The 18,848-nt window shown below is 35.6% G+C and overlaps 1 protein-coding gene across 1 annotated transcript; it reads right to left on the bottom strand.

Moving 5' to 3' along the window:
* Positions 1-1,303: 1,303 nt before the first annotated feature.
* LOC141620027 (uncharacterized) lies at positions 1,304-1,717 on the bottom strand. Its single transcript, XM_074437005.1, has one exon. It carries the CDS (start codon positions 1,715-1,717, stop codon positions 1,304-1,306), a length of 414 nt encoding a protein of 137 aa, XP_074293106.1.
* Positions 1,718-18,848: the final 17,131 nt, after the last annotated feature.

Genomic DNA, 18,848 nt, shown 5'->3' with positions numbered 1-18,848 from the left:
TTAGTCCCTTTTGTTTGAGCCAACCAGTCTTCATAAAAATTAAGATCATCTTTGTATAGCTTTTTCATGAACTCAAACCCAAGAACATTCTGTTCCATCACTGACTGCAATGAATATCTCCTGGATAGTCATCACCAACAATGTTTTGCTTACCCTCCTTGTACTTGCTTGAAAATGTGAAGGATTGTAAGAACTCAACCCACTTGGCATGCATGTGATATAACTTGTGCTGGACATTGTTATATTTCAAAGCCTCATTATCTGAATGCAGCACAAAAGGTTTTGGTTTCAAGTAGTGGCTCCAATGCATAAGAGCCCTGACAATTGCAAAGAATTCTTTGTCATAAGTGGAGTAGCTTAGCTTGGCTCCACTTAGCTTTTCACTGAAGTAGGCCACAAGTTTTCTCTCTTGAATCAATACAGCTCCTATACCAACACCACTTGCATCATATTCTACCTCAAACAAACAATTCAAATTAGGTAGCCTGAGAATAGGCACCTCACACAACATTCTTTTAATCAAGTTGAATGGTTGTTGAGCATTCTCAGTCCATTTGTACTCTCCTTTCTTCATACACTCTGTGATAGGGGTAGCAACAACACTGAAGTTTTTGATAAATCTCCTGTAAAAGGAAGCAAGGCGATGGAACCCCCTCACTTCAGTGATGCTCTTAGGGATTGGCCAAGACTTAATAGCATCAATCTTATCTTGATCCACAGAAATCCCTCTCCCAGAGATGATATACCCTAAGAACTTAATCTCAGATGCCAAGAAGGTGCATTTCTCCAGTTTTCCAAACAGTTTGCTGTCTCTCAGGATTTGAAATACTTTCTCAAGGTGGCTTAAGTGCTCTCATGTGGTTTTGCTGTAAATTAGGATGTTATCAAAGTACACCACAACAAACCTTCCCAAGCAAGCCCTCAACACTTCTGTCATTAACCTCATAAAAGTGTTGGGGGCATTTGATAACCCAAATGGCATGACCAACCATTCATAGGGCCCTTGATTAGTTTTGAAGGCAGTTTTCCACTCATCACCTTCTTTGATTCTCACTTGGTGATAACCTTGCCTAAGATCAATTTTAGAAAAGATCCTGGCACCACTTAACTCATCCAGCATGTCATCCAATCTAGGTATATGGAACCTATACTTGACTGTGATGTTGTTGATGGCTCTGCTGTCAATACACATCTTCCAAGTGCCATCCTTTTTAGGTACCAACAGTGCTGGGATAGCACAGGGACTCAAGGATTCCCTCACAAATCCTTTGTTCATCATCTCATCACTTTGTTTATGTAATTCTCATGTAGCATCAGGATCACACCTATATACAGGCCTGTTAGGGAGTACAGATCCTGGCACAAGGTCAATCTGGTGCTCAATACCTCTTAGTGGAGGCAGTCCACTAGGCAATTGAGCAGGTAAAACATCCTGGTAGTGCTCCAGTAATGTCCTAATCTCTGCTGGCAGTTGATGCTCCACATCCTCATGAATTTCCTTGGATAACAAGATGAGAACAGGCTGTTCTTGTTGCATATCCTTGACCATTTCTGCTTCAAATAGAAATAGAACCCCATTAAGTCCATCAGTCACACTTGGACTCCTATAGTTCTTCTGATTAGGTGGTAGAGGAGTCAATGTGATCTTTTTGCTGCCTTGCTTGAAGGAATAGGTATTGCTCCTTCCCTGGTGGATATAATTCTTGTCAATTCCCATGGTCTACCCAACAGTAGGTGGCATACATCCATAGGGACCACATCACACAAGATCTCAACTTTATAAACATTGCCAATTGAAAATGGAACCAGGCATTGTTTATCCACCTTGACCTCTGCTCCTTTGTTTAGCTATCTAAGCTTGTAGAGGTTGGGGTGCTCTTGGGTACTGAGGTGAAGCTTGTTAACCATGGTGACAGATGCTACATTGGTGGAGCTCCCACCATAAATGATCAAGTAACATACCCTTCCCTGAATAGTACATATACTCCTGAAAATGAGGGATCTTTGATCCTCCTCCAAAGGTGCCTGTTGAGAGTGCATTACCCTCCATAAAACCAGAATATGGCTTGTATCAGGATGAGCCATGACCATTTCCTGGTTGGGTTCCTCCTTAAGGGTTGTCTCCTCATTCACTGGCTCCTTCTCATACTCAACTGAACCCTCTCTTTCCCACTCCTCTACTTCCATTGCTGTCAATGCTCTCTTGGAAGGACAGTCTTTCCTGAAGTGGCCATACCCTTGGCATTGGAAGCATTTAACCTTTTCTTTGGTCAGAGGTGGGTTGGACTTAGGGAACATGGGTGCTTTCCCCTTGTCTCCTCCTGTTTGGGACACTGGTTTAGGTGTCTCAGTGAAGAGTCTATCGATCCGAAATACTCAAGAGGGGGGGGGGGGGAATTGAGGATTTAAAACTTTTGAAAGCTTTTTTTGTTTGTATGAATGTAATTGATTATTTAAAGTTTATTGATTAAACTTTAACTAATCAACTAATGAATGTAAAACAAAATAAACAAGCGAACGAAAGAGAGGAGACACACGGTTTTTGAAGTGGTTCAGTTTCACAAGTCGAAACCTACGTCCACTATTCTTGATTAATAAATTTAGTACCTTTCTACGGATTACAAATTTACTAACCCAACTCGTACAACTAACTCTAGCTGTAACTCAATGAGTATCGTTAAATACTCGAGTGACTAACTTACGCTAATAAGAAAGCACAAATGATTCTTGCAAAGGTTCACGTTAATGAACAAGTAAGAAATCAAATAAGCACTATTATCTTATAACGATAACTTATCAAATGAATATACGAGTTTAAAACACACGACCTTTCAAAAATAACAAAACGGTTTTCTGCTTTGAAACACACGATTTTTCTTTTTAAAAATAAGATCAATTTTTATGCTTGAGGTCACTAAATTAAATGTTGCAAAGAGCAAAATATTTATAGGAAGGAAAGAGCAAGGCAATTCGGTTTTTAGAAACCCTAATGGCCGAATAATATGAGATATGTTAACAAATCATATCTTCTATTATTTCTTTCTTAAAAGCCTAAAAGATAATAAAGAATATTCTAAAAGATAGAATATAATTTATTCAATTATTATCTTTACTATAAATTCTAAGATATGATAAGATTTTCTATAACAAGAATATCTTTTATCATAAATAAATATATTAAGTAAGATATATAAGATATGTAAAGATATAGAATCTTTATATCTTAGTCTACACGAGATGTCACGGCTCATATGCCTCGTGACTCGTGCAAACCCTAGCTCAATATATGGGTTAGAATTTAGGTTTTAAGAGAGGCTTTGTTGAAACCCTAATTAGTAGCATGGTCCAACTCATAAGTTGACCCAAAACGACTACTAGTAAACGTTTAAAAAGGAACCGAACTCTGCACTAAACCGGGCTTTATCAAGTAAATACTTTTATCAAAACATTTAAAATAAACTTTAAACAATTTTAAAAATAATTTTAAAACATTATATGTCGTGTATAGTAAACTCAGCATTTCAATGTTATAGTAAGAGAGCTATAACATTGAGCTCTTTTACTAGTAATGTTATAGCTGCAAAGCTATAACTTTACTAATTCAAGAAACTCATTCTTGGTTATCATTACGAGATAATCACCTATACTATTCTAATCTTCAAGGAGATCTTCGAGTATAGGCTACATCATCATCCAAGCTTGATTAATCTTTAGACGGACTTCGTCTTCACATAAATATTGAATGAATCTTCACATCGTTTGATCTTGAATTGAGGCTTAACTCTTATATACTTCCATCACAACTTCCTTTGTTGTTTGTATTAGATAAATCAAATCTAAAAGACTTAGACAAACGATTACGCGCAACAAGTATATAAATTATAAAGCACCTTGACATCATCAAAACATAAACATATATACTATATGGTTCAACAAATTCCCCCTTTTTGATGATGGAAAGCCTCCTAATGTTGTGACTTAGTAAAGAGTTCCCCCTCAATATAATACCGTCATCTTAATAATAAAGATCAACGCAAGATCAAGACGATTAACAAAAAAACAAAACTTTAAGGACTTTAAGAGACAATTGGTCTTGACAAGGAGCAAGCTTAGGTAGATGCTTACCATAGACGTTCTTTCCCCCTCTTGACATCATCGAAAAGTTAAGAACAAAACTGAAATGACTAGAATAATATAAGACGAGACAAGAGATAAAACGCCGTAGAACAAAATATTAGCACGCATAACTATAAGCATCTAGAGGAATAATTATCATACAAACTTAAGAAAACATGGTTGATGCCAAAGGGCTGAATAAACACATGTTTAGAGAAATACTTGGGCCATAATCCACAAGTAGATGCCAAAATGGGCCGAATTTAAGTTTGCAAAATACACCATCAAGATAAAGAAAATATTCTAAAAGGATAGGGTGCTAGATAAGGCAAGGTGAGACAAAGTCAAATGTTTCGGGTTCTGTAAGGGTTCACGTAGTCGGGGCGGGTACGATGTTCCAAGGCATCGAGACGATCGAAGGAGCTCCTCACAAGCTGAGAAAGACCTTGAATACTTCGTTCAAAGTTAAGTATCTTCAAGGACAAAGCTTTAGTCGCCTCCAAAGTTAGTGATTGATCGTTTGCCATAGCTTTTCTATGCATAACCAAAGCACCGCCTTGACTCATGAGAAAGCTAAGACGATCTCCGTGTGGGAACACTTCCCCACGAATGGCTTTCAATTCCCTCTCAAAACCCTCTAGCCTCTTATCCACCTCATCCATCCAAGAATAAACCCGAGAAGCATCCAAACCCGACTCTAAAGACCGTGATGGTCCAACATGTGATAAAACCGTAGCCAAGTGGGTGGATTGCTCCTCAAAATTCTCCATTAAAGTAGTCATAAAACTTCCCAATTTTGCCTTCATTGGCCCCAAACCCGAATCACTCGGAATCTTCTCAACATCCTTGATAAGTAACAACTCGGGTCCATCAACGACAAGACCCATAAGCTTAATCAAGCGATCACACATACAATTTGCACTTACACCGTATCTATCCCGTCCCACCACTCGTTTCACTTCTAACAACCGAGAGACCTACATCCCATATGGAAGGTCGATTGTTGTACTAAATTTCTCCTTGGTAACCGTGAGACTCGTTTGGACTATACGATGTAAAACAAGACTCGCTAAATTCACCTTTTGTCCTTCCAACCATGAGTAAATAATAATAGCCTCATAACTCGAAATCTTGTCTCGTCCACCTCTCCTCGGCACAACCATGTTCCAAAGAAAATTTAAGAGGAACTTAATTTTCGCCGAGAGAGGACGAACAACAATGTTTTCACCATCCATCCCAACATCCTCAAAATACTTCTTAACCAACAATTCCTTGTCACTAACAACATTGGACAATTCAAGACTCGGATTAATTTCAATTTCGTCATCGGGAACCGAAAAAGCAGAGCAAAAATCCGAAGCAGAAACCGTCACCTCAACACCATTAACCAATGCATGCAAGACCCCTTTCTTAATCGACACACTAGCAAAGAATTGAACAATTTCAACCGGATAAATTGGACCCGAAAATTGACTAATGTGACTCCACCCTTGAAAATCAAGAAAATCAATGAAAAACTTAAGGGCGGGAACATTAACCAACCAAGATTTGGGATAATACCTTCCTCCATGTATAGAATACTTCAAGACACAAGAAACAAGGATGCTTTCGTCATGAGTCAACCGGACTCGATTTAACCCTTCTTTTGTCGCGGCTTTCGAAACATCCTAGAGTAAAGTTCGTGCAACACCATTCCTTACAACAATCTCGGGCTTCTCAATATCATTACCTTCATCAATAACTACCTTATTCTTCCCTTTAAAAAGGCGGCGTCTCTTTCCCTCGGACACCGAGTCGTCCCGACCGTGAAACAGGGGTGTAGATAAGTTTGGTTGAGGTGAAGGAAAGCTAGAAGAATTAAGATCTTGAGATGGTAGTGGTGATGATGGTTTGTTAAAGTGGCGGCTTTGTTGATGGCGGGTTGATGATCTGGTTTTGCATGATGGGAATTCAAGGTGATGTTGATGGTTGAGTGAAGAAGGTGATGATGAGATTGTGGTAATTTTTTTAGAAGAGAAAAAGTATGCAAGTGGGGTGTGGTAATGGTTTACATGGCAAAGAAAAGGGGGGTAATTATAAGGCTAGATTTAGGTTTAGGCAAGTGTTAATCAATTATGGTAAGTGTCAAATAGTGATAAGAGTTAAGGTAGGAATAGGATGGTAGGTGATCAAATAAATATGGTAAAAGATAAGATATGGAAAAGATAATTATTTGAAGTTTATTTAGGAATAGGAAGCATAATACGTAAGATTTTGTGAGGCTATTTTAGGATAATTTTGTGCAATTTGGAAAAATAAAAATATGGTGTATCTTGATAAAAGATAAAGTTTGTATGACAATTAAATTCTAAAAAACATATAGAATTTATGATAAATATTTTCCTATAAACGAAATTATTCATGCAACGCAATATACGGACACAGTCATACAATCTTAACTTAAACAGTCAGTCATAAGAAAATTAAACATATATAGAAGCTTAGGTACCACCAGTTAAACCAATTTCCAACCGTAAAGTCTCAAATCGTTCTCTAGCTAACGATTTTGTCAAAATGTCAGCTCATTGTTTTTCCGTACTACAAAATTCAAGTTTTATATTCCCTTTCTCAACATGGTCTCTAATAAAATGGTGTCTTATTTCAATGTGTTTAGTACGTGAATGTTGTGCGGGATTTTTAGAAATTATTATTTCACTAGTATTATCACATAAAATAGGAATACATCCTACGTCAATACCATAATCACGTAATTGTTGCTTAAGCCATAATAATTGAGTACATACCAGTCCTGCAGCGATGTATTCGGCTTCAGCAGTTGAGAGGGCAACCGAATTTTGCTTCTTCGAACCCCACGTAATAATACACGGTCCGACAAATGTGGCGACACCCGACGTGCTTTTTCTGTCTAGAGAATATCCTGCGTAGTCGGCATCGGAATAACCAACTAGATCGAAGTTACACTTCATCGGGTACCATAAATACAACTTGGCCGTTCCAATTAAATATCGTAAAATTCGTTTTACGGCTGTCAAATGCGATTATTTGGGAGATGATTGATATCTCGCACAAACGCATACGCTAAACATAATATCGGGTCTACTTGCGGTCAAATATAACAGTGACCCAATCATTCCACGGTAAGTAGTTTCATCAACTGATTTACCGTCTTCATCTAATGTCAATTTCTTGTTCTCGACCAATGGAGTAGGCATAGCATGGGAATTTTCCATTCCGAATTTCGAATTAATTCCTTGATATACTTCTGTTGATGAATTTTAATGCCGTCATCGGATGTTGTATTTGCAGACCTAGGAAGAATTTCAATTATCCAATCATACTCATCTCGAACTCGGAAGTCATCAACTCAGAGAAATAATTACACAAGCTTCGGTTGGTTGATCCAAAGATAATGTCATCGACGTAGATTTGAAGAACCAAAAGGTCAGAACCCTCGGATTTTAGAAATAGAGTTTTATCAACGAATCCTCTATTGAATCCACTGTCAAGTAGAAACTTAGTTAATCTGTCGTGCCATGCCCTAGGAGCTTGCTTTAATCCATATAGGGCTTTATCTAAGTTGAAGACATGATCTTCAAATTTGCTATTCTTAAATCCGGGGGGTTGTTCAACGAAAACTTCTTCCTGTAGATACCCATTTAGAAATGCTGTCTTGACGTCCATCTGGAAGAGCTTCATTCCTTTATGTGCAGCGAATGCTATTAGAAGTCTAATAGCTTCAAGACGAGCAACAGGTGCGAAAGTCTCGTTATAATCTATTCCTTCTTGTTGATTATAACCTTGAACCACCAATCTTGCTTTGTTTCTGATAATGACTCTGGCATCATCTAGTTTGTTCCTAATGACCCACCTTGTTCCAATGACAGTTTGATCCTTTGGTCTAGGAACTAAATGCCAAACCTTGTTTCGTTCGAACTGTTGTAGCTCTTCCTGCATAGCTACAATCCAATCTGATTTTGCAAGAGCTTCATTGAAATTTGTTGGTTCGATCATGGATAGAAAAGAGTAGAAAGAGCATAAGTTATTCAAGGATCGTCTCGTTTGAACACCCTTCTTAATATTCCCTAGAATATTTTTCATGGGGTGTGAGCTCTTGTATTTCCATTTTGTTGAAGTACTAGGTTCTTCATCGTTATTTGGGCTTGACCTAAATTCATTTGGATCGGAATTGGAGGAAGTTCCCCCTGAATCCAATCCGGGTGTTGTTTTAGAGCCGTTTATAACTTCGGACTCTACACCTTGATTTGGATCCAATGTTATAGTAACATCACCTATAACATTAGTTTGGGAGTCCTTATTTTGAGTCAATGTTATAGTATCATCAACTATAACTTTGGTTTTCTCCTTTTTATCTTTTGAGGAACGATCAAGTTCATCACTTGTTCCTTCAATCTCATTGTCCTCCAATTCCAATTCCGGGGGATCGTCTCTTGAAAGACGAAAGTGGGGTTCATCCAAGTCTTCTTCCTCATCCTGTAAAGGCTTATCAAACACATTATCTTCATCAAAAATAACGTGGACACTTTCTTCAATACAAAGGGTTCTCTTATTGAAGACTTTGTAAGCCTTGCTATGATCTGAGTATCCTATAAAAATCGCCTCATCACTCCTAGGGTTGAACTTACTTAACCGGTTTTTACCGTTATTGTGAACAAAACATTTACTCCCAAAGCAATGAAGATGGGAGATATTAGGTTTTCGACCTCTAAGGAGTTCGTAGGGGGGTTTCTTAAGAATAGGTCGGATTATAGCACGATTATGGATGTAGTAAGAAGTACTTATGGCTTCAGCCCAGAAGTTACGAAGTAAACCACTACATAAAAGAATTGTACGAGCCATATCTTCCAACGTTCTATTTATACGTTCAACGACACCGTTTTGTTGAGGAGTTCTTGGTGCAGAAAAGTTATGCCCTACACCATTAATTCTACAATATTCTATGAAAGCTTAATTGTCAAACTCGGTGCCATGATCCATACGAATAGATACAAGATTTGTCTTATATTTGTTTTGAACACGTTTCATAAGACAATCAAATTCATCAAATGTTTCATCTTTTGAATGAAGAAAGATAGGCCATACATACCTCGAGTAATCATCTACAAGAACGAAGACGTACCTGGATCCTCCTCTACTCCTTACCTTCATGGGTCCACATAAATCCATGTGTACTAATTCCAAGGCTAGATTTGTGCTTACTACTCTTTTAGGTTTGAACGATGATCTTACTTGTTTGCACCTGGCATACGTATCACACATCTTTTCTTGGTCGAACTTGATTTTAGGTAACCCTTCAACCAAGTCCCACTTCTTGAGTTTGTTCAAGGTTAGTGAGCTAATGTGACCAAACCTTTTATGCCATAAACAGGGATCATCAAGTGTAACTTTCATGCATGAAAAAGAGTTAGTAGGCACAAAATTTAAATCTACCATATAAACATTTCTTTTCCTGTGGCCTTCAAAAATAACATTGTTAGTTCCTTCGATTTGTTGGAAAATGTGTCCTCAACAATAGTGCGATCACATGATTTAAATATCATTATTAAATCTCATATAAAGAATACGTAAGGGATGATTCAATTATATAGTCAACTGATCAACATTAATCGGTAACGATTGGCTTGCTAGAGTTTGACGTTACTGTCGTGGGACGGTGGTGGTCAGTTGATTCCTTAAGGTCACACCTAAAGGATGATGCCCTTATCTGCAAAGTTAATTAATTGTATGTCGATACAAGTTGATTAATTCCTTAAATATGAACAATTTATATTTATGAGAGGAAATATGTATCTTATTGTAATGTGATTAAATAAGATTCAATTTAGTGAATTAATATGTTAATTTACTAAATTATGTTGAGGTTTTATAAATATTTCGAGGTAGAGGTAATTAGTTATTTACATTTACAAGAGGTTGTAAATTTAACTAACTAACTATTATGGAACCCATTATATGTTGATATAATGATAAAATATTACTCAATAAGTTGAGTGGATATATGTTTATTAATTTGTCACATAATTGTTGTATGATCAAATTAATATTTAATTATGTAAGATAATTAAACATAAGACTTATAAGCATTTGTGGGACAAATATTATAAGACAAAAATGGACCCATATAAGCATATGTGTACCGTCCAAATGGGTACATGCTTGAGCCTATTGGTTTTGTCATTTTGTTGTTGGAAAGATACTCCAACAACTTATGACAATGCTTTATACATAAAACCTACTACCCTATAGCAAATAGAGGTGATATTGAGAAGACCAAAAGTGCTCTAAAGAGAGCACTTTGGCCGGTATACAAGAGGAAGAGTGAGGGAACATTTTGTTTATATTACTCACTTATTCTCTCAAAAGATACTCTCTCATCTTCACATGCAAAAACCTCCATTGTTCATGGTTTTCTTTCTATCAAAACATGAGTTTTTGATTCAATTTGTTCATAAAGATTACTAATATTATTAGTGTAATATATGAGTATTAGTAATCAATTTTAAGGTAAACTACTAAACAAATATCTAGCAAATATTATTTAGTGGGGATAAGGGATAATCTTGGGTGCAATCAAGAGGAGTGACTTCTATTCTTGAAGTCTTTGGAGGATCATCCTATTACTCATCATAGCTCAAGAACAAGTGAAGGTAGGAGACCTTACTTGTGCTCATAAAACCGAAATTAACAATGTAAGGGACATTGTTTTCTTATAAATCTTTCATTTTGTTATGCATGCACTAGATCTAAAGAACATATAATTAACAAGTTAATTAGTTCACTATTATAGGAGTCTAATAATAGGTATATGAACCTAACAAGTGGTATCAGAGTATAAGGATGTTGCATGCATAATCGGTTATTGTTTTTCCGAGTTAAAAGGTTAACATATAAAACTTAAAAATTTGTGATTTATGAGTATAAGACACGAAATCACCATGCATGTTATATATTCTGGTCCTAAAATATTTTTAGGTCATTTTTATGATTTATGGAAATTTATTGCTCATTTTAATGATTTTTGGTCATTTTATTACATTTTTATGACTAAAATGGGAATTAAAATGCTAAAAATAGTTAAACTAATTTTCTGACCTTGGACATTTTATATGACCTCACATGCATATTTTAGAAGTTGTGTGTAAAAGGATGAGTTAATTTGATTAATATTGCATGATTTATGATTTTTATGAGATAAAAATGGATTAAAAGAGGTAAAATGGTTAAAAATAGTTAAATTTCGAATTAAGCCATGATTTTTAAATATGATGTCACATGCATAATTTATAGAGAGTATGTAAATTTCGAGATTAAAATATCATTTTTAGCATGATTTATGGATTTTTAGAGTAAACATGGCATAAATAGTGACTATTTTAGCAAAATTAGCTAAAACGTATTTCATGGCATCAGAAAATTATTTTTTAAGTTGCATATATATCCCACTAATCAGATATAAGGTTGTAAAAATTATTGGAGTAATTTTTGGATGCTTTAAATATTTTATGAGATAAAACCGATAAAATGCAACTACATTTTCTCAAAATTAATTCGAAAATTTTAACCATGATGTTTGACATTATGAGTGTCATGGAATTATTCCAGAATGTTCAAAAATTTAAAATTCAAATTTTGAAATTTTTACAATTTAATTTGGATTTATTTCATATATAATATGATTTTAAGGTAAAAAATGAGCATAAAATTAAATCAAGTTGAATTATTGTCAAAATTTAAGTGATGACTAATTTTTGAGTCCTAAAAAGTGTTAGGATAACTAACTTGAGCTTAGATGTGATTTAAGTGTTAATTAGTGATTTTAAAAGGTTATTATCACGCATTTCCATAAAACCGCGTTCTATGTACGACATAAGTTAAATAGGGCGATTTGGCACATGATTTGGCATGATAGGTACATATTATAATGCTGCATATTTCAATTGTTGAATGTCTTTTATTTATATAATTTTGAATTATGTAATTTTATCTTAGTATGACCTTAGTTTTAATCAATATTACCCGTAATGAAAGGGAATATTGATTCGGTTGTAATTTAATGTGATCTCGTATCACTTTTATTTTTATTTCATTAGTTTTTCCATTTTACAAATGTATAATAGGAATAGCTTTGTATTTTTATTATTATTTGTAATTATGGAGCATCTTCAAAGACGATGCCATTCGAAAAGGTGATCCGACGAAGACGGTGTCTTGGGAGGCGTGCCACTTGAAGATTCAAGGGACCAAAGGAGTTGGTTTTCGAATATGTAATAGATTATTTGATTTTCTATTTTAGGAAGGCCATACTAGGAATTTTATTTATTGCTTTGCATTTCTTTTAATATGTTACATGCATTGCCAAATCGCCATAACAACACATGCATATCATATCGAGTCATCGAACGTGTCAATTATAATTATCATAGTTCACCGCTTTAGTTCACTTAAAACGTGATAGATAATAAATTGACAAGACCTCTCACATATAATAATTGAGAATTAGCCTTGCCAAAAAGTAGAAACCCATGAAGTACCAATTTCATAAGGGAGTTGAGCCGGCTTTACCGTAATACAAACCTTGTTACGTTGGCGAAGTGGGGTAGTAAAATGTTATTACATCAAAATTTGGATTGAGCTCAACGGAAGTATTGTTGACCGTAGTCGCATGTGTTCCGGGCTAAAGATGAAAATTAGAGTAATTTTTATCGACCGAGGGTTCTAAAAGTAGAATCGATTAAAGAGTTAATCTACCGAGTTATATTAATAAGAGATGAATCGGCTCACCGTGCCCGAGTTGATATGAATTTGGATCTCGGAATCATTTATGTAGTTGGGTGGAGGTCACTATATAAATGCAATGCTTGTAGTTAAATTTACGAGTATTATTAAAACGATAGATGTTAATTATTTCCTTCATTTCCGTTTTTGTAGTTAATTATTCGCAATGAATTCATCTAATACTCCTACACCAATCACCGTTGAAACATGGCTCCAATCATTCGATGAAAAATGCTCCGATTATGATAATGAAACGATTAGAGAATTACGCATTAGCATTGGTCAGGATGGAAATTTTTGCTTCTTTACCACCTCCACTCCACCCACTCCAATATTATTGCCCACCACCTTGGAAAGAAAGCCTTGTGAAGAAGATCTTATAAAACCCAAGGATTCCTTGTTTGAAGAAACAAAGAAAAATATTAAATTCAGTGCGAGTTCTAGCAAGAGTGTCCTTGCAAATGAAAGGAGTGTTGGTATTAATAATGGGAAGGCAAAAATGGGCGAGAAACCCAAACCTGATAATGAATTGGAAATGGATAGTGGGACTACCAAGACCAAGACTAAGAAGGGTGCCAAATCCTATGAGGAATGTCATTATTGTAATGTCATGGGCCATTGGAGGCGAAATTGCCCCAAGTATTTGGAAGATATCAAAGCTGGGCTTGTTACTCCAAGTGGGACTTGGAAATGTGGAAAAGCTAAACAAGAGTGATATGAATCTCCGACAAGGAAATGGAGCTAGGGTAGCCGCCACTTCAAGAGGGACTTATGTACTTGTTTTTGCTAATAGCTTTGAGTTATAATTTACATAATTGTTATTATGTACCCACTTAGTCTAAAACATTATTTCTATTTCTATGTGAGACATGAAAGGATTTATATTTTGTCATCAAAGACAATTGTTGTATTTTATTGAAATTAGACATGGATGTGAGCCATGTCACTTATCTTTATGATATACAAGTTTTAGACACTTCCAACTCAAGCAATGATATCTACATAATACGATCCAAAAGACTCATAACTAGTAATCCAAATGATTTGTACATTTGATTTTTCAATTTGGTTACGTAAAAGAGAAACACATTAAAGGCTAGTGTCGACTAGATTTATTGAACTATTTGATTTTCAATCATATGGAATATGCGAATCTTGTCTCCTTCACAAAATGATTTGCACTTCCTTTAGTAGTAAAGGAACACGAGCAAGTGATTTGTTGGGATTAATACATGCCGATGTATGTGTTCTAAATATGCATCACCGCAAGGGGATTTATGACTACTTCGTCACTTTTACCGATGATTTAAGTAGATATGGCTATATATTTACTTAATCAAATATAAAGTGAAGCATTTGAGAAATTTGAGAAATTTCTAAATGGTGTAGAAAACCAATTGAAGAAAAGACGAAAGCATTACGATCCGATCGTAGTAGCAAAGATCTACGTAATAAATTTTATTTATTAAAGATGGTGTTAGAAATCTATATCTCATAATACTCAACATATTCATATATGTTTGAATTTAATTTAGTCATAAAATTAATTAGATCTTATGCATGCAAACATAAGTAAATATAAAGAAGAAATCATCATTCTTACATTGTGTTTTCGGATCAAAGGGCACAAGTAAGATCTCCTTCTTCTTGTTCTTGAGCTCTCCTAAAATGGATGAACAAAGATTGAAGAATAGAATCTCTCCCAAGGAATTATACCTAAGATAACCTCCTAAAAGACTAATATTATTTATACTAGAACAATATTAATCTTAATAAAATTGACCCAAAACTAATGTTTTTATCTCTTGTATTTCGGCCAAGAGAGGAAGATATTGGAGTTTTTATTTCTCTAGTTTTCTTAGAGAGATTTGATTTCTTACACTAGAAAAATATGAATTGTGAATGAATGAATAATTGTAGAGAAAACTCTCTATTTTGGTCTTCCAAAAACCGGTGGAAGGAGGGATTGGGGAGCCAATGCATGGGCTTAATTCTGTAATCAAGAAATAGGCATGCAAGGCTAGGTGTTGGTAGTGTAATCATGTTGTTTCCACTCAATTTATTAAACATAATTTAAACACCATACTACCTCCATATTTCGGTCCATATGGGATAAAATGGATTCCATTTTATCTTTGTCAATTTGTCAATTTGTCACATGTCACATGTCATGTAAAATTGTCATGTATTTTTAACGTATTAAAAATCAACGTATTAATAAAATACGTCATGTACAAAATCGACTTAGTAATTCACAATTACTTGTACCAAAACATTTTACCAATTATAAATTACAACATCTTGTATTTATAATAAATTATTCATTCAGTTCAATTGTTTCCGCAAACGATAAATTCATCTAAGTAATAAAACAATTCGATTACTCATACCCTATCTTATTTAATCAAATTACAATGAGACACGTAAATATTACTTCCAAAATCGTCCGTCAATTTTAAGTAATTTAATTGACTCGTATCGTCATACGACCAATTAAATATTCAATTAAGAGTGTTACCCTTTAGGTATGACCTAAGGGGATCAACTGATCACCACCGTCGCAAGACAGTAATGTCAAACTCTAGTCAGCCAATCATTACCGATAAGTGTTGACCAGTTGACTGTAAAATATTACATCATCCCACATGTATTCTTGGACCAGTTGACTGTAAAATATTACATCCCACATGTATTCTTAAAATGAGATTTAAACATGTGATGATCATGATCGACAGTTGTGATCGCATTATTGTCGGAGGACAACTGATTGACCGGAATTATTGTCGGAGGACAACAGTTGTGATCGTACTTGCAAGTGATCATATCGAGAGTGGTTTCCTCGATCCGGAGAACAACTGATTGACCGGAATTATGCACCATGGATACCTTCCGAGCGTGGCCACGCATTTGCAGTTCATTACTCCTCGAGTGGCCCTGAGATATTGTTATTGTTAGAAATCTATATCTCATTATTACAATATATTCATATATGTTTCAAAATTAATTTAGTCATAAAATTAATTAGATCTTATGCATGCAAACATAAGTAAATATTAAGGAAAAATCATCATTCTTACATTGATATTTCAGATCAAAGGGCACAAGTAAGATCTCCTTATTACATGTTCTTGAGCACTCCAAAATGGATGAACAAAAGGATTCAAGTGTAGAATCCCTCCCAAGGAATAATACACAAGGTAACCACTTAATAAAATTAATATTATTAATACTAGAACAATATTAATTTAAATAAAAATAACCCAAAAATATTTATTTTGGTCTCTTAATTTCGGTTAAGAGAGGAAGAATTTGGAGTTTTTATTTCTCTAGTTTTCTTAGAGAGATTTTAATTTCTTACACTAGAAATCATGTAAAAAGTGAATGAATGAAAATGATAGAGAAAAACTCTCTATTTGGTCCTCCAAAAACCGGTGGAAGGAGGGATTGGGGAGCCAATGCATGGGCAAGGTGTTCTTCACAAGAGCAAGTAGGTTTGCATGGCTAGGTTTAGGTAAAATGATTATGTTTTCCACTTAATTAATCAACACAATATTTATCCTAAATCACCCCATATTTCGGTCCATTTAAAATAAAATGGATTCCATTTTATCTTTGTCAATTTGTCACATGTCACAAGTCATATAAAATTGTTATGCATTTTTAACATATTAAAAATCAACGTATTAATAAAAATACGTCTTGTACAAAATCGACTTAGTAATTCACAATTACTTGTACCAAAACACTTTACCAATTATAAATTATTCATTCAGTTCAATTGTTTCCGTAAACAATTATTTCATCTAAGCAATAAAACAATTCGATTACTTAGACCGTATCTTATTTAATCAAATTACAATGAGACTCGTAAATATTACTTCTAAAATCGTCCGTCAATTTTAAGTAATTTAATTAACCCGTATCGTCATACGATCAATTAAATAATCAATTAAGAGTGTTACCCTTTAGGTATGACCTAAGGGGATCAACTGATCACCACCGTCGCACGACAGTAATGTCAAACTCTAGTCAGCCAATCATTACCGATATGTGTGGACCAGTTGACAGTAAAATATTACTTCCCAATTGTATTCTTAAAAATGAGACTTAAACATGTGATCCTCATGATCGACAATTGTGATCGCATTATTGTCAGAGGACACATACTCCAACAATCTCCCACTTGTCCTCGACAAGTGTGCGTCACTAATTCTCTTGTCCTATTACTATCTCCCACTCAATGCAAGGTGTCTTTCAGGTCGTACTTGCAAGTGATCATATCGAGAGTGGTTTCCTCGATCTGGAGAATAACTAATTGACCGGATTGATCTACCATAGATATCTTCCGAGCGTGGCCACGCATTTCCAGTTCATTACTCCTCGAGTGGCCCTGAGATATTGTAATAACCCTGACTAGGGGTGGACAATTTCTATCGCACTCATTCCCTTCGATTAGCCACAGCCATCATACCCCAAAATATGCCCATTTGACCCCATTTACGAAGGTTGTAGTAACACAAATCAAAGTTAATCTGAAACTGTGCCATCTTAGGCGAACAGTCTTTAGTCAAAAGAATCGACTCATTAGAATACTATAGTAGCTCTCGCCACGACCAGGCTATATGAATTTGCCAGAACTCTATAAGCGGTCATAAGGCCCGACAAAGTGTTCCTAATAGTCTGCCTATGTGATCGACTAGTCATTCTCATATGACTCCATGACATTTGAACTTGCCATCAATCGCATCACACTCTAGTCACTTCGAGACGTCACCTCATACAAGTGACTATGGGTGAATACTATGTTAATCCGTGTTCACTTTAACGGGGTTCAATTTGTCACTACAACCCGTTTGGATGTAACAATGTATAAAGAAAAGTTAAAAGACAAGTGTGATTATGAACATGAACAAAAACAACACTTTTATTTCATTTCAAAATCTAACATAAACTTGGTACACGTTTAAGTCCCATGAACGCAACATGTCCATCATGCTTGGCCTGCAATAAAGGCTTGGTGAGCGGATCGGCTATGTTGTCATCCGTCCCAACCTTACATATCGCAATTTTCTTTCTTTCAATGAAATCTCTAATTACATGATATTTTCTAAGTACATGTCTAGATCTATTACTAGACTTTAGCTCTTTAGCTTGGAAGATTGTCCCACTATTATCACAATAGAGAGTCATGGGATCATTGGCGGTAGGTACTACTCTTAGACCTTCTGTGAATTGCCTGATCCACACGGCTTCCTTGGCGAGCTTCGATCTTTGCAATGTACTCAGCCTCCGTTGTTGAATCCGCAGTCACAGCTTCCTTGAAGCTTCTCCAGCTTACGACACCACCATTGAGCATGAAAACAAAACCAGCTTGTGATTTCATGTCATCTCTATCCGTTTGGAAACTTGAGTCCGTGTAACCATTAACATGGAGCTCGGTGTCTCCTCCAAACACTAAGATAGAATCCTTAGTTCTTCTCAAGTACTTAAGGATGTTTTTTACGGCTATCCAGTGACTCTCACCTGGATTTCCTTGATATCTACTCGCCATGCTCAAGGCATACGAGACATCAGGACGTGTGCATATCATGGCGTACATGATTGATCCAATAGCGGAAGCATAAGGGATCATCTTCATGCGTTCAACATCATGGGGTTTGGAGGGAGATTGAGACTTGCTCAATATAGTCCCAGTTACCATAGGTACCAATCCCCTTTTGGATTTGTCCCTGCTGAACCGTCGAAGAATCTTATCAACATAAGACTCTTGACTTAGTGCCAATATCCTCTTGGATCTATCTCTATGGATTCGGATACCTAATATGCGTTGTGCCTCTCCTAAATCCTTCATTTGGAAGTGGTTACCTAACCACTTCTTAACAGAAGACAACATCGGAATATCATTTCCAATGAGTAGTATGTCATTGACATACAAGATT

This window comes from Silene latifolia, chromosome X, assembly GCF_048544455.1.
Source record: "Silene latifolia isolate original U9 population chromosome X, ASM4854445v1, whole genome shotgun sequence".
NCBI lineage: Eukaryota > Viridiplantae > Streptophyta > Magnoliopsida > Caryophyllales > Caryophyllaceae > Silene > Silene latifolia.
Note: the sequence above shows the minus strand (reverse complement) of the source record. Positions and strands in the feature narration are given on the sequence as shown.

Coding starts and splice junctions, on each gene's coding strand:
- LOC141620027 (XM_074437005.1), bottom strand. CDS start 1,717: ATGGGAATTGACAAGAATTATATCCACCAGGGAAGGAGCAATACCTAT.